Source organism: Solenopsis invicta, chromosome 7 (genome assembly GCF_016802725.1).
Source record: "Solenopsis invicta isolate M01_SB chromosome 7, UNIL_Sinv_3.0, whole genome shotgun sequence".
Taxonomy (NCBI): domain Eukaryota; kingdom Metazoa; phylum Arthropoda; class Insecta; order Hymenoptera; family Formicidae; genus Solenopsis; species Solenopsis invicta.
The window spans coordinates 18,340,579-18,356,333 of NC_052670.1; the positions used below are offsets into that span (position 1 = coordinate 18,340,579).

The 15,755-nt window shown below is 43.3% G+C and overlaps 1 protein-coding gene across 1 annotated transcript; it reads left to right on the plus strand.

Moving 5' to 3' along the window:
• Nucleotides 1-10,310: 10,310 nt before the first annotated feature.
• On the plus strand, nucleotides 10,311-11,429 carry LOC105203383. The gene is made up of 2 exons (XM_011172171.1): nucleotides 10,311-10,588; nucleotides 10,760-11,429. The coding sequence occupies exons 1-2, from the start codon at nucleotides 10,311-10,313 to the stop codon at nucleotides 11,427-11,429; spliced, it is 948 nt and encodes a 315-aa protein (XP_011170473.1).
• Nucleotides 11,430-15,755: the final 4,326 nt, after the last annotated feature.

The following is a 15,755-nucleotide window of genomic DNA, read 5'->3' on the forward strand; positions in this document are numbered from 1 at the left end:
CTTTGGACGTAACGAATTGTAAGAACTTTGCACGATCCTTGATCAAAACTATGTAATGCACTAGAACCATTGAATCTGTGAGTGAAAAAAAATAATAATAAAATGTAGTATAATTCAATTCTTTCAAACTTGAGATAATACAAAATATCAAAATGTAGTACCTGTAAAGACATAGCAGTGTATTTATGATGTTCGGTATTTGCTACAAGATTCTCGATATCTACATAAGGCACGATGACCAATAATTCAAATTCTTATTCATTAAATATGGAAATCAGTCGTTTAGGTATAATATCATAAAAGCCTTCCAAGAATACATTTAACCTGTAGTGAGGAAGATTTAAAGTATAAAAATAACGTAGAACGTAAAAACGTAATTAAACAAATAGTTAAAGCAAACAATATATCTTTCTACTAGATTTTAGAAAATTCACTTATTGCTTACGAATTGTTTCAGTCATTTTCATTTGACACACGAGCTTAATATATTCAAGTTTGGTTTTTTCTGTAACAAGCTTATGCAAATCCAAATCTTTCGCTGCATTCATAAATTGCCTTGAGATTTATACGGAGTTTATTATATGACTTTATTATTTGGTCTAATCAAGCTTAAATTATTAATTAGACCAAAGCCGATCGAATCTTATGTCGTACACGCACCGGCATAAATGGTGTCTCTCCGCGCTGACGCTCAGCTGCCGCACACATGCAAGGCGCGCACATACATGTTTTGTGGCACCGCAGCGGAGATCAGGGTGCCGGCAAAAAGTAGTGGGGTCGTTTTGATACCGCATCTTTCTCGCTCGACGTTGAATCGTGAGAGAAGACACGAATCGAGACTCTCGAGAAACTGACAGAAATGGTGTCCCTTGCGCCTATACGGGTGGTATAGGGGATACCGTGGTTTGTCGCGCGCTGTTGTAATTTTTAATTGCATAAAGAAATTTACTCGGATACGAATATTCGTTTGAAAAATAATGTAAATAGAATTACGATTTTTAATAATAAATTAAAATTATGTCATCACGGTAATACAGCACTTACACGAAGAAAAAAATTTTTTTCATCTAAGCAAATTATGTTTGTTTAAGATCATAAATTCTTCCAAAAAAATTTTATATTGTTGCTTATATATGAAACAATGAATTGTTGAGTTGACATTTAATTTTTTTCTGTACAGTAATAAATTAAAATTATGTCATCACGGCAATATATTTTAGCTTCAATTTGTGGGACTATTACTTTAAATAGAGAGATAATTTTAATTAATTAATGAATATAAATCTCTTTAATTACTTATTAAAATAATCTGTATTAGAAAATAATTTTAATTCGATTAATTTATAGATATGTTAACATTATTGGGCAAGCCAGTTTACTTTGTAATTGAGATAAAACAGTACTCGGAGAAGTGACAGACTTCTCTATATTTTGACGTTACAAATTACTGTACAAAATTTACGAAAAATCAAACGTTTATTAGGGGCCTCTCTCAGAGTATTGTTTTACGCCAATTCCAAAGTAAACTAGTTTGCCCGATAATGTTTATATATTGTTACGACCGGGTAAATCGCCTCGTACTCTCGCACTCGCACACCTCAGTAACATTCGCGCACACTAATAAAAGAACAGGTTTTTATTAGAAAAAACGACTTTATTGGCAAGACAAACTGTCAAAACCAAAAGTCCGAACATAACAACAACAGGCTAACAAGCGATAGTCTCTTCATTTAATCGATCTACACTTTACAACATTCACGGCCGTAACAATATCTATAAATTAATCGAATTAAAATTATTTTCTAATACAGATTATTTTAATAAGTAATTAAAGAGATTTACATTCATTAATTAATTAAAATTATGTCGCTATGTAAAGTAATAGTCCTACAAATTGAAGCTGAAATATATTGCCGTGATGACATAATTTTAATTTATTATTAAAAATCGTAATTCTATTAACATTATTTTTCAAACGAATATTCGTATCCGAGTAAATTTCTTTATGCAATTAAAAATTACAACAGTGTGCGACGAACCGCGGCATACCGGCCGTATAGGCGCAAGGGATACCATTTCTCTCAGTTTCTCGAGCGCCTCGATTCCATGTCTTCTCTCTCGATCCAGCGTCGAACGAGGAAGATGCGGTATCGAAACGCTCCCCACAACTTTCTGCCAGCACCCCGACTTCCGCCGCGCTGCCGTGAGACACGTGTGTGCGCGCCTCGCGTAGCTCGCGTGTGTGCGACAGCCGAGCGTCAGCGCGGAGAAACACCATTTATGTCGGTGCGTGTACACCTTGGATACGAACGTTTGACATGGTTTGACGTTGCGTGCAAAACTCGATGGATGCAGTTGTTACGTCCAGAGTTGAAGTAGGATAGGTAAGACATGGAGGGGGGAAGGAGAGACGTAACAACTTGAGAATGTGCCCACGAGGCCCAGGCAGGCCGCGTCGACACAACCCAGAATATATGGGTCAATGAGTCCACAGCGGGGGACCCAATGACAAACATTCAGGGTGTTCCGCGTCCCTCGGTCCTGTTTTGAGGCAGCAAATTTAAATGCTTTACCTCGGGATCGGACCTAGTGCTTGGCTTAATAGAGCGAGGGATGATGAGTCAGGTTGAGAAATTAATCAAGTTCCTTATAATCAATCATCGATTTATTTAAAAAAAAAAAAATATATATATATGTATATATGAGAAAAAAAAGAATTTAATTCTATGTAAAAGTAATTTATTACAGATTAGAGCTGTTAAAGAACACAATTTAGTAAAAAATAAAAAAAAACGAAAAAATCCGCATACTCGTGATACAAAGCTCGAGGTTAACAATTACGATTATACACATTTATATATACATATACATACATATATATATTTTTCATATATATATATATATATATATATATATATATTTACATTTATAATATTCTATACTAGTGTAACGAACAGGGTATGCGCACGTGTATGTGTAATTGTGTCCATATTATCTAGAAACATTATTCGCTAATTTCACTTACAGTAGCGAAATTGGGGCGAAAATGATTAAGGAACATTAATTTCGGGACTAAATAATAATTTGGGTACGTATGGGGGAAGAAGACGGCAATAGTTCCGTCAGGAGAGAGGTGGGGAAGGTAGGCGAGAACGGTTTCCAGATCGAACTGATCAGGCCCGACTGAAAATGCGCCAGGAGGGAGGGGATTGGAACACAAAGGGAGGACAGACAGGATAGCGTTTAACGACCGGAGGGGGCCAGGAGCGAAAAACGAACGAGGTGGAAGTGGTGGAAGCTCGTCTAGATATTCCACGCTGGGGACAGGAGAAGGGGGAGGAGGTGGATTCTCGAGATCGTGGGATCCGAAGATCGGAGGCTCTAAGGGAGCTTCTTCCTCCTCCTCGAGATCGAGGAACTCGGGGCTCGGAGATCTCCGCAGAAATCCGTCCTCCCCGAAGTCCGGAACCTCGGGGTTTGGAGGTGGAGACAGGGAGATAGGGGAATCGGGGAAGATCCTATACGTAAGTTGACTCGAAATAGAGGCGGGGGAGTTTGCGTGTTCGGAGGGGGTTGACGGTTCCTCTTCGTCGAGAGCGACTGGAGAGTAAGAGGGTTCAGCGGGTGAATTTACGTGTTCGGAGAAGGTCGACGGTTCCTTTTCGTCGAAAGCGACTGGTTCAGCGAATAAATTGGTGTGTGTGTTACCGGAAGTTATCGAGATATTGAATTGTTTGTTATGTAAGGTTCTTAATTTAAATAAGTTAGCGATAAACGGTATTGCTTCAGAAGGGAGATTGAGCGACGCAGCAAGCTTTCTTGCTCTCCGGTTTCTGCGATTCCGACGGTGGCGGGCTCCGGCGCGAGACTTATTTTTGTGTATTTTGGAAGGAATATGGTTATTCACTAGAACGAAAATAACAAAAATGTTTGACCCCCTTTTCTCTCTAATATACGAAAGAGAAAGAAGAAAAAAAATAAATAAAAAAAAGATTTTTAGCTGGGGAGAGGGGATGGGAAGGTAGTTGAATTAGAAAATAATGTGAGTCTAAATCGAATCGGAAGAGGGCGACTCGAATCCAGAAAGTCTTAATTTCTTTGAATCAAATCGAGCCGAAACTCGATTTAATCCAAAATGGAAATCAAGGTTGAATCGAACCAAACAAAGTTTGATTCAATCCAGAAGAATAAGAGTAATAATTTCCTTTGAATCAAACGAGCCAAAACTCGATTTAATCCAGAATGGAAATCAAGATTGAATCGAATCAAACAGAGTTTGATTCAATCCAGAAGAATAAGAGTATGAATTTCGTTGAATCAAAACGAGCCGAAACTCGATTTAATCCAGAATAGAAATCAAGGTTGAATCGAATCAAACAGAGTTTGATTCGATTTGGAGGGGAAATTGTAATGGGAATATGTATAAATCACCTGTAAGAGAGAAAAGCCCGTCAGGAAAGATAAACTTATGATTGAAACTTACTACTTGTTGGTTAAACTGTTAGAGTTGACAAATGTGGTACTCTCGGGCCGCAGACCTCCAAACTGGGGCCGGACTCAGCGGGAGACGAACAATTCAGCCAAAAGGATTGCAGGTGCGATGGAGAATGGTTGGCAGATCTCAAATATGCCCGCTCTCACTATAGCACTTTCCAGTCAGCCAAATTGCGAGTGCGATGGGGAACGGTCGCCAGATCCCGGATATGCCGGTTTTCACTATAGCACCTTCCCGACCGAGATTTGTGCTCCGCACGAGTTTAGAGGCCGCGGATCCGAGAGTCGCAGAACTCGGGCATGCAAGATACCACGGAACTGCGATTCGGACTTGACTGCTCTGAACTGAACTGTCTGAAGTGAACTGTGAACTGTGCACTCCGCTAGAAGACGCACCTATTTATACTATTTTTCATCTATGATTCCCTTCGAGGGCCGTGTGCACCACTTTATTCATTAATACACCCACGTGCAATATTTACTTTTACGACTTTTTTATATTCCTCGGTAATTGTTATCCGAGAAAGCGACAGGTTTGACAATTGAACTCTCAGAAGCATTAAATGTCAAAAAATTCTTTGATTTGTTGCTATGCGGGTGTCGGGCATCAGAACTCAAAGGGATGCACACGTGCGTCTTCCAGCTCCCTGATTTTACTATCTTGGGTGTTTCCGGTATCGAGCAACGGTGTCACTTCAGATCTCCTTAATTGATGAATTTATAAATACTTAATTCGTGACATCCGGTTATTGCCGTGAGAGTCACCGTATTCTTGGGATCGGGGTGAGATCACCGTCACTCGCCCGTTAATTAGAATATCCGCTGGTTGCGAAGGAAAGAATCGTTACTCCGCAGGACGTAACACAGTCGTTCTCATCTCTCGTTAAAAGTGCGCGTTCAGAAACTCATCAAGAAAAAAATGTTGCTACCTTTTAGCTCACGACTATACACCCATAGAATTTGATTCTGTCCATGGGGAAATTTTCTAAACTAAGAAGACGCTATCTTTCTACATACTTACAGTTTATGATTAACGTAACGACCAATAAAATCTAATCGTTACATTAATCATAAATTGCGAGTATGTAAAAAGTGGTGACATCTCAATTTAGAAAATTTTCCCATGGACAGAATCAAATTCCGTGTACAGTGGTGAAAGGTTGCAACACATTAGGTGCATTCGTTTATGCAGTGGTCAACACAGCCACTGCTCTTTCATCTGCTGGTCACGTGACTTAAATTTACCGAACGGATGCCTGCGTAAATGGCTGCTCGGACCGGATTAATCGGATATGTGCCAATAGAAAATGAGCAAATCTAATAGCGAATTTGGTTGAACTGCACTAGTGCGTACTGGTGCATATTAAAGCCGCTGTACATTTATGTAATCTCATTTAAAAATAAAATATAAGTACGTTGAATGGTAAAATACATATTTTACGAAACAGCACAATAAAATATTGATTGAAAATTTCACAATTTAATCTATTTATATATTAATATTAAATACTTATCCTTCATTGATTAGTGTACGGCGGTTTTAATGTCCACCAGTGTGCATTAGTGCGTACAACCGAATTTGCTATTATTAGGAGTACAAATTGAAAACCGCCGTTTTCCAGTAGATGGCGCCAGCGGTAAATGCTGGCGCCAAACGTTAGATCAAAAATTTTAAATGTAAGGTTGGGCATCTGGCAACAATTCCTTATCATTGCAGTTGTGAATTTTTATCGGCGTTATATATTTTTTTGTGATCGAAAATGTCGAAATTTGTGCCCAATAAGCGTCATTTGCGGGAAGTTTTGCTTTTTGCCTTCAATTCGAAAAAATCTGCGGCTGAGGCGCGTCGAATGATTGTAAAAACTTATGGTGAGGCTTCCATTAGTGAAAGAACGTGTCGAGAATGGTTCCAACGCTTCAAAAGTGGTGATTTCGGCGTAGAAGACAAGGAGCGTCCCGGACAGGTGAAAAAGTTTGAAGACGCACAATTGGAAACATTACTGAATGAAGATTCATCTCAAACGCAACAGGAGCTTGCAGATTCATTAGGCGTGACTCAACAAGCTATTTCACATCGTTTGAAAACCATAGGAATGATCCAAAAGCATGGACACCGGGTGCCATACGAATTAAAACCGAGAGACGTCGAACGGCGTTTTTTCGCGTGCGAACAGCTGCTCCAACGGCAAAAACGGAAGGGTTTTCTGCATCGTATTGTAACCGGCGATGAAAAGTGGATCCATTATGATAATCCAAAGCGAAAAAAATCGAGGGGCTACCGCGGCCATGCATCAACATCGACGGCCAAGCCAAACATCCATGGCTCGAAGCTCATGCTGTGTATTTGGTGGGACCAGCTCGGCGTGATTTATTATGAGCTGTTGCAACCGGGTGAAACCATCACAGGAGCTCGCTACCGAACACAACTAATGCATTTGAGCGGAGCATTGCAGGAAAAACGGCCACAATACGAGCAAAGACACGAAAAAGTGATGTTGCTGCACGACAACGCTCGGCCACATGTTGCTCAGGTCGTTAAAACCTATCTGGAAACATTGAAATGGGACGTCTTACCTCATCCGCCGTATTCTCCTGACATCGCCCCTTCAGATTACCACTTGTTCCGATCAATGGCGCATGGCCTGGCTGAGCAGCACTTCCATTATTACGAAGAGGCCAAAAACTGGGTCGATTCGTGGATCGCCGCAAAAGACGAGCAGTTTTTTCGACACGGGATTCGTATGCTGCCCGAAAGGTGGGAGAAAGTAGTGGCCAGCGATGGACAATACTTTCAAGAATAAGTATGTAACCATTTTTCAACAATCAATCCTCAAATTTTGACAAAAAACGGCGGTTTTCAATTTGTACTCCTAATAATTAATTAAAAACTGTTTGCAGTAAGTGTAAGTAAAGAAAATGTTTTTAACACAACTTTATATTCAAACAATTATAATGTAATTTTTTTAATTATATAAAAGATTATGTTTTTATTAAAATTATTAAATTTTAGTAATAATAAGCAATAAATATCTTAAAAATATTTAATCTATAAAGTTTATTTCAAGGTGTTTTAATTCTTCGTAAATTTTATTTTTGAGCTCATTTTATTAAAAAATTCAATTTTCAGAAATCACAATGGAAATCAATGCAATAATGGATTGGGCTATGGATCTGATCGATAGGTCATCAGACTCTGACTTATGGTCAGATAGTTCAGATGAAGAACTGCTATTGATAGATGAAACGGTATCGTTTATTTAACATTTTAAATGATTATAAAAATAATAGTTAATGTATTATATGTAAAAAAGTTGTGTGTATATATGAAACATTGAAATCTTGATTATTCATAACATCCACGAATTGTGGTACAATAAATGTAAGTCCAGAGGTTGTGATAGCATTTGAAGCATTGAAATCTTGACGATTCGTAACATTCAGAAATTGTGGTACAGTAAATGTAGATCCAGAGGTTGTGATAGCATTTGAAACATTGAAATCTTGATGATTCATGACCTCTACAAATTGTGGTACATTAAATGTAGGTCTAGAAGCTGTAATAGTATTCAAAACATTGAATGCTTGACAATTCATGGCAACTATGAATTGTGATACAAAGAAATAAATAGGCAGTTCGACATTTATTAAGATTACAAAAAATATACATTTATTAAGATTAAAAAAATATTACACAGCAGTAATGTACTCATGTATGTAAAATAACAGTAATGTACATGTACGTAAAAATAGATAAAAAAAACAAAATTTTACAGAAATTTAGAAATTTTATGTGTTCACGTTTTTAATCTAAATTCATGAGATAGGCATTTTTAGGTTAAGCTAATTGCTAACATGAATTAATGAATTTTTGCATTATATAACTTACCTTGCATTATTTTTATTTTATTGGGATCAATTTTTATCAATTTTTTCTTTTCATTGTTGAAAGCCATTTTACACAAAATGCGCAGATGCTGTCTATGGCAGTGCGGAAACAACACGGCTAGTTTCCAGTCACATAACCAACGAATATTCGTTTACGCAGTACTGCAAGCAGAGCATCCAGAGCAGGACCTCGTAGATAGCAGATGGGATGCATCCCTGCGTAAACGAACGACAAACTGCGCTGCAGTCGCTTTTGCAGACGGAGTAAACGAACAACATCTGCGGCAGTGACTGCATAAACGAACGCACCCATTTTCTTCGATGGTTTTTGGAATGTAGACTTGCTCATCGATCGGCGAATGTAATTAGTTGGATCCACAGGTAAGAACCAATTACGTTGGCTGATCGATGAGCAAGTCTACATTCCAAAAACCATCAAAGAAAATGTGTTGCAACCTTTTAGCTCACGACTGTACATACACCGGAATCTAAGGACTAATGGGAATCTTATGTAAATCAATATGGCGACTTTATGCTGGATGGTCCATCGGTTTTATGTTGTGCTTATGTTATATTATGCATTTCATGTGCGAGGCACTTAAGAGGTTAGAAAAATATATGTATAAAGACTGAGTGAAAAATTTTTTAATATAATGTAATAAATAAAATAAATAGTATGAATGTTTTAAATGTAACATGTAACGTGTCAATAGCTAAGCTAAAATAGAATAGTTAAAGCATATATAGAATAAGTAAAGATAAAATAAAAATAAATAAAGATTGTATAAACAATATGTAATTGCATATGTTTATTATAATTCATGTAATGAAATCTATTTCATAGAGGGGATATCGCCGGAATGTGAAATATATATGTTACTGTAAAAGTCTAAACTACAGTAAATCCTAAGTTTTTCCAGTAAAACTTAAAATTTACCAACTTTTATGCCTATTTTCACCAACGCAGATTAACTTTGATCTCAGTTTAACTTACTCTTTATCTTTGTTTAGTTCTAAGAATTGGAAAAAGATAAAGAGTAAGTTGAACTGAGATCAAAGTTAATCTACATTGGTGGAAATGGGCATTAATGGTAAAAGTCCGAACAGTTCTGTGATCATCGTTCATTGAACCACCAACTTTTACCACCATTCACTTGATAAATCTTAGGATTTACCTCAAAGGCACAGTAAATGTTGAAAAAGACATGTCATAACGTGTTCGGCGCATCGTTTCGTACTTGTGGACAGTCTGCAGCCCCGCGCTACCCGTACCAAAATAGGTAAGGATTTGACCGATTAGTAATATAAATGATTAATAATGGCCTAATTTACACCGAGTACTTGATACACGTACTAACTAGTAATTTTTTATTAAATTATCTTAATTTCGGCAATAAATTTAAAGAATAGTATACTAAGCTGGTACAATATAAATCGAGATAATTAAATATATGTATCATGTATACACGCATTGTCGAAAGTAAGATAATTTAATAAAAAGTTACGAGTTAGTACACGTATCAAATGCTCGGTGTAAACTAGGCCAATTACTCTCATATGATACATAAAAATATGTAAGGTTTTGACTGATAATCAATTGAAAAAAATGATTAAGACACTAACAGCACACTGACGTCTTGAGGATATCCTGAGTCTCTCGCAAAAGTACAATTAAGATAATCTCAGAACATTCTCAAACGTACTGCGATAGACGTAGTATGTTCTGCGAATGATCGAATGTCTGGGGTGACTCGTCCCATAGACATTCGCCGCGAATGTCTATGGTTTCAGGACAGTCTCCGAAAAGGATAGGAACGAGATGGCTACAGTCGGACCGATATACACGCACACATAGATAGCTAGGTGCGCGCGTGCTCGCGTAGGATACGCCAGGTCAGGGTTAGGTTAGGTTATGTTAGATTCCCCCCGCGATGGTCCCTAAAACCCCCCCGCGATGGTCCCTAAAATACTTGGACGTGGACTTGGCGATGGTCGCTGCCATCGCCAAGTCCTGGGAAGTTCCCCCTGAGGAAGGCGACGTTGAGAAGGAGGCGGAGTGGTTCCGGGAGGCGATGTCGCAGTTTTGCGACGTCGCCATGCCCCGGCGCCGTGTGGGCGGACCTCCAAAAAAGAAGGCCGTGTACTGGTGGACGCCGGAGATTGCATCTCTTAGACAGGAGTGCAACTTCGCGCGTCGCCAGTACACGAGGTACCGTCGAAGAAGGGCGGCGGAGGAATAAGCGGCCCGGCTCTACCAGATATACCGGGCCGCGAGAAAGGCCCTCCAGGCAGCCATTGCTGAGTCCAAGGCCAACGCCTGGGGGGAGTTGTTGGAAACCCTGGACGGGGATTCGTGGGGGCGCCCGTACCGCCTTGTCAGGAACAAGCTCCGACAAGCGGCGTCCCCTACAACGGAATCGCTCGATCCGGGGCTCTTTAGAGAGGTTGTTGCCGCCCTCTTCCCGACGGAGCCGGAAGAAGAGGCCCGCCCCCGAGAGGACCCGGCCCTGGTCAGGGAACGCACTCAGTGGTCTGATGACCTGAGGGTCACCGAGGAGGAACTGGCCAGGGCCGTAAAACGCATGAGGAGGAAAAATGCTGCCCCCGAGCCCGATGGGGTACCGGGGCGCGTGTGGGCTATTGCCCTCAGCGTGTTGGGGGACCGCCTCAGGCACCTTTTTGACAGATGCCTGCAGCTGGGGCGGTTCCCCACACCATGGAAGGAAGCCGGGCTCGTCCTTATCCCCAAACAGGGGAAGCCCGCGGATGACCCCTCTGCCCACCGGCCTATCTGTCTGATAGGCGAGGTGGGCAAGCTGTTCCAGAGGATCATAGCGTCTCGCCTCGCGACGCACATGTCAACGGTGAGCCCGACTTGGAGTCGCCATACCCAGTATGGCTTATACATATCGGCCGGGGAGATCGACCGTTGGAGCGATCCAACGGTTGAAATTCCTGGTCGATCGCGCGGTGAACCGGGGCAGGGTGGTGTTGGCGATAAGCTTAGATATTGCCAACGCTTTCAACACCCTGCCCTGGGAAAAGATTAGGGAGGGCCTCCGAAGAAAGGGGGTTCCTCCCTACCTAGAGGAGGTTGTCGGGGCCTACCTCGGCGACCGAGTGGTCGCCTGCAGGGGCCGAGACGGCGTCACCATGAGCAGAGTGGTCAGCAGGGGGGTGCCACAGGGGTCGGTCCTGGGACCACTCCTGTGGGATGTAGGGTACGACCGTGCCCTAGATCACCGCCTCCCTGCGGGGGTGTCGTTGATATGTTACGCCGAGGACACCCTGGTCGTCGTCTCGGGTAGCACCTGGGGCGAGGCGAGACGCACCGAGAGGGACGGGCGCGGCATAATGCTGAGGAGAATCCGCCGCCTGGGCCTAAGAGTGGCTCTCAGTAAAACGGAGGTGCTCTGGCTCGGGGGGCGGGGAGAGAAAGGCCCGGGCTTTAGAAGCCTCTTGGTTGAGGGCACTCGGGTCGAGGTGAAGTCCCAGATGAAATATCTGGAACTGATCCTCGACTCGAAATGGGGCTTTCAGCCCCACTTTGAGTGGATGGCCGCCAGGTTGGGTGTCGCTGTCTCTGGATTCAGTCGGCTAATGCCCAACCTGCGCGGTCCTTCCGAGAGGGTACGCCGCCTCTATATGGGGGTGGTGCGGTCGATGGCGATGTACGGGGTACCTGTGTGGTGCGGGGCCCTGGTGGCCAACAATTACAACATAAGGTTGCTCCAAAGGGAGCAACGCAAGATGGCCATCAGGGTCACGCGGTCGTACCGCACCATCTCCTGGGAGACGGTGTGTCTGCTGGCGGGTTCGCCTCCGTGGGCGTATGTGGCGTGTTTCCTCGCAAACACCCACGAGTGGAAGGAGGAGCTTGCCCGCGGGGGCGAGCCTGCTACCCAGCGGATGCTGGAAGCTCGGCGGAACGAGGCTCGCCGAGAGGTGGTCGAGCACTGGCGGGAACGTCTGCCCCACACCAGGAATGGCTTGAGGGTGGTCGAGGCCGTTGGCCCCGTCCTTAGGGAATGAGTGGGCAGAGGGCACGGGGGTCTCTCGTTCCACGTAGCGCAGGTTCTCTCCGGGCATGGTTGCTTTGGAGAGTACGTGCATGAGAAGGTTGGACGGGAGGCCACCACGAAGTGCCACCACTGCCCAGAGGCGAGGGACACGGCGAAACATATTTTAGAAATATGCCCGGCTTGGACTGTCGAGCGCCGTGCCCTCGTTGATAGGATAGGGGCCGGTCTCGACCTCCCCACGGTGCTGGGGCGAATGCTCGTCGGTGTCGACGAGTGGGCGGCACTGTCATGTCGCAGAAGGAGGCGGCAGAGCGGGCGCGGGAGGAGGCTCCCGACGCGCCGGCAGAGAGAAGGCGAAGGGGGGGGGAGGCGCAGAAGGTTCCTGCAACAACATCAGCAGGGACCTCCTCCTCCCCCTTAACGGAAATAAATGCGAGCGAGAAGTGGGCAGGAAGAGGGTGAGTTCGTCGCCCTCTCCCTGCCCTAATTAATTAAAGAGCGCCAGTGTTCTGGCGGCGACGGTTCGGTCGCCGCCGAGGTCAACCCTACTGGCGCGGCTGAATTTCCCTCCTCCTCTCTTCCTCAGGGAAGGGTGAAGGAGAGACGGCCGAGAAGGAACAGTGGGAACGGGGGACTCTCACAGCGCCGGCTAGGCCGGACAGAGAACCCTATCCTCCACTGTTGAGGAGGTACGCCACGGACGGAATCAGCGGCGGGGTAGTTGCCCGGCTGACCCGTCTCGGGGCTTGGGATGCGGGAGTGCGTACCTAGGACCCTCTTCCAGGGGGGTCCGGCGCACACCCGGCATCCCGGTTCGGGCGGCTGGGGCTAGACTTCGGTCGAGCTCTGGCTGCTAACTCCGGAGGGGGGTTCCTGCTCACGGGCGGGGACCCGTTTGGGCTAGGACGGATCGCGGTGCATGCTTAGTTCGATCCCGTGGTCCGTTCCGAGCCCAGACGCCGGAAAAAGTAGGGTTTTAGTGAGTATGTCGGCTAGTCAGGTCGACGAGTCTCACATACCCCGCGTTCCTGTCCCCACAGGACCGGGGACCCATAAAGGCGTTTCCCAACTATAAAAAAAAAGGTTATGTTAGATTAGGGTTAAGTCATTAATATACATATAGTATCAAGTAAATCAAATTTATTTTAAATTTATGTAAACTAGTTGCGTATGTACATCATTGCAAAATGCAATAGAGATAACAAACATATTGGAAATGCATATATATATCAGAAAATGTGTTTGTGTTTGTGTGTGTGTGCGTAAAATTATGTAAAAATTATGTATATAATTATAATATATAAGGTTGCAATTCTCGAGAGAAGATCCAAAACGTATGAATTAATGATATAACAAACATATTGGAAATGCACACAAAATGTTATAAATTTAATATTGTAACATCAACACTTTTAAGAACAATATATATATATTAGAAAATGTGTGTGTGTGTGTGTGTGTGTGTGTGTGTGTGTGTGTGTGTGCGCGCGTGCGTGCGTGCGTGTGTGCGTGTGCGTGCGCGAGCGCGCGTAAAATTATATAAATTATGCATATAATTATAAGATTGCAATTCTCATTGAAAGATCCCAAACGTATAAATTAATGTTCTCTAACTTTTTCATCAAGTTGTTCGCGTTGCTCGTGTTTTTCATTATTTCGATTCCTTTGATCTCGTCCGTTTTTCTCTCTCTCTCTCTAAACATACTGCAACGAGTGGCGAAAGCCACCGCTGACGAAACAGCTAATTACCAAACACAAGTTGTTTATATTACACCACCGGTATCGGTAACCCTGACATCACGACACAGTAACCGATACCGGGAACGCCGAATAGGCGACCTTTGCGAGTAGACAACAGATCTGCCGAGTCGGCAAGGCCAGATCGGCCGACTCTCCAATAAATAGAGAATCAACGACGTGATGAGAGGACTCAGGCTAAAACAGATAGATATTCGAGATAGACATTCGAGATAGATACAATGGTACCGGACGCGACAGTACCGCGTCGCGTCCGGTACCATTGTATCTATCTCGAATAACAGACAGTGTAACCATCTATAATAAAAAACTTTATTATTAACCGTACACGAGTGTTTGATTCAATCGTCTTCAATCGACGGGCTTCTACCAACGACTCCGAGAAGAGAACCCATAACAAAAGTGGTGGCTGCGGTGACCCGTCGTAGAAGCCAGACTGTGGTAACCTGCAAGAGAACCAGCCGAGGATCAACAAGCGTCCCAAAAAAGAGCGGATCCGAAAAGGTGACCCGGCGGCAAGCAGACGCTACTCCCGGACAGCACACGAAGAGGCACCGGACGATCCACAACACGGCAAGGAGACAACACCATGCGACGACTTGCGATAGTTATGTAAGTCAATTGTAACACATAATTGTAAGCGTAAAAGGCATTGTATCAGCGCGTAGTCAATGTCGAGAAGCGAGCCGAGTAGCCCACACAATCCCGAACGAAATACTTCGTGGTTACATAGTGAACCGGGCGCTCGAGCACGTAGACCAGACGCACTGAGCCCCGTACGCGTAATAGCCGAAGCCGTGCAGGATATTCACAACAGCGTACGCCGAAATTTAGAACGCCATTACTCGAGCGATTCCGCGTCCGAAACAGAATTACCGCCGAACGTAGTCGTCGAACGGGAATTTAACGAACTAGACCCGAGCATAATACAAAACGGACAGGACGGAAGCCCAATACCGCCGACGGACGACCAATCAGTCGAAAGTACGAGGTGTGATCAAAAAGTAAGGTGGCTTTTTGAATTTCGCGCGCTTTGTACACTCTAATTTCACAATTTTTTTTTTGTGTGTTGATACACTCGTCACGATCATATGTTCACAGTTTTGACTATATAGCATGTGTTGTTTTTATGTGAGAGGCATAAGGGTTAGACTCGTGTTTGCATGCTCGGCGATTTTTGGCTGTTGAAAATAATGGAGCAGAGAGTTTGTATTAATTTTTGTGTAAAAAATGGTATTAAGTGTTCAAAAACTCTTGAAATGTTGACAGTGGCGTACGGTGAGTCAACTTTGAGCAAAAAAATGTTTATAAATGGTATAAGTTATTCCAAGAGGGCCGAGAAAATGTTAACGATGAATCTCGCTCTGGACGCCTCAGCATGTCAAAAACCGACGAAAATGTTCAGGAAGTGAAAGAAATTGTGTTGAAAAATCGTCGAATCACGATTAGAGAAATAGCTGATGATTTTAATATATCGTTTGGCTCATGCCAATCAATTTTAACGGTTTTGGGTATGACACGTGTGTCAGCGAAATTCATTCCAAAAGTGCTTAATTTTGATCAGAAGCAGCGTCGCATGAACATCGTCCAAGACAT

Excerpts from the sequence above, each read along its gene's own strand:
- LOC105203383 (XM_011172171.1), top strand. The coding sequence starts at position 10,311 with ATGGTCCCTAAAACCCCCCCGCGATGGTCCCTAAAATACTTGGACGTG. Across the intron at positions 10,589-10,759 it reads GCGCGTCGCCAGTACACGAG|GAACAAGCTCCGACAAGCGG; the intron begins GTACCGTCGAAG and ends CCGCCTTGTCAG.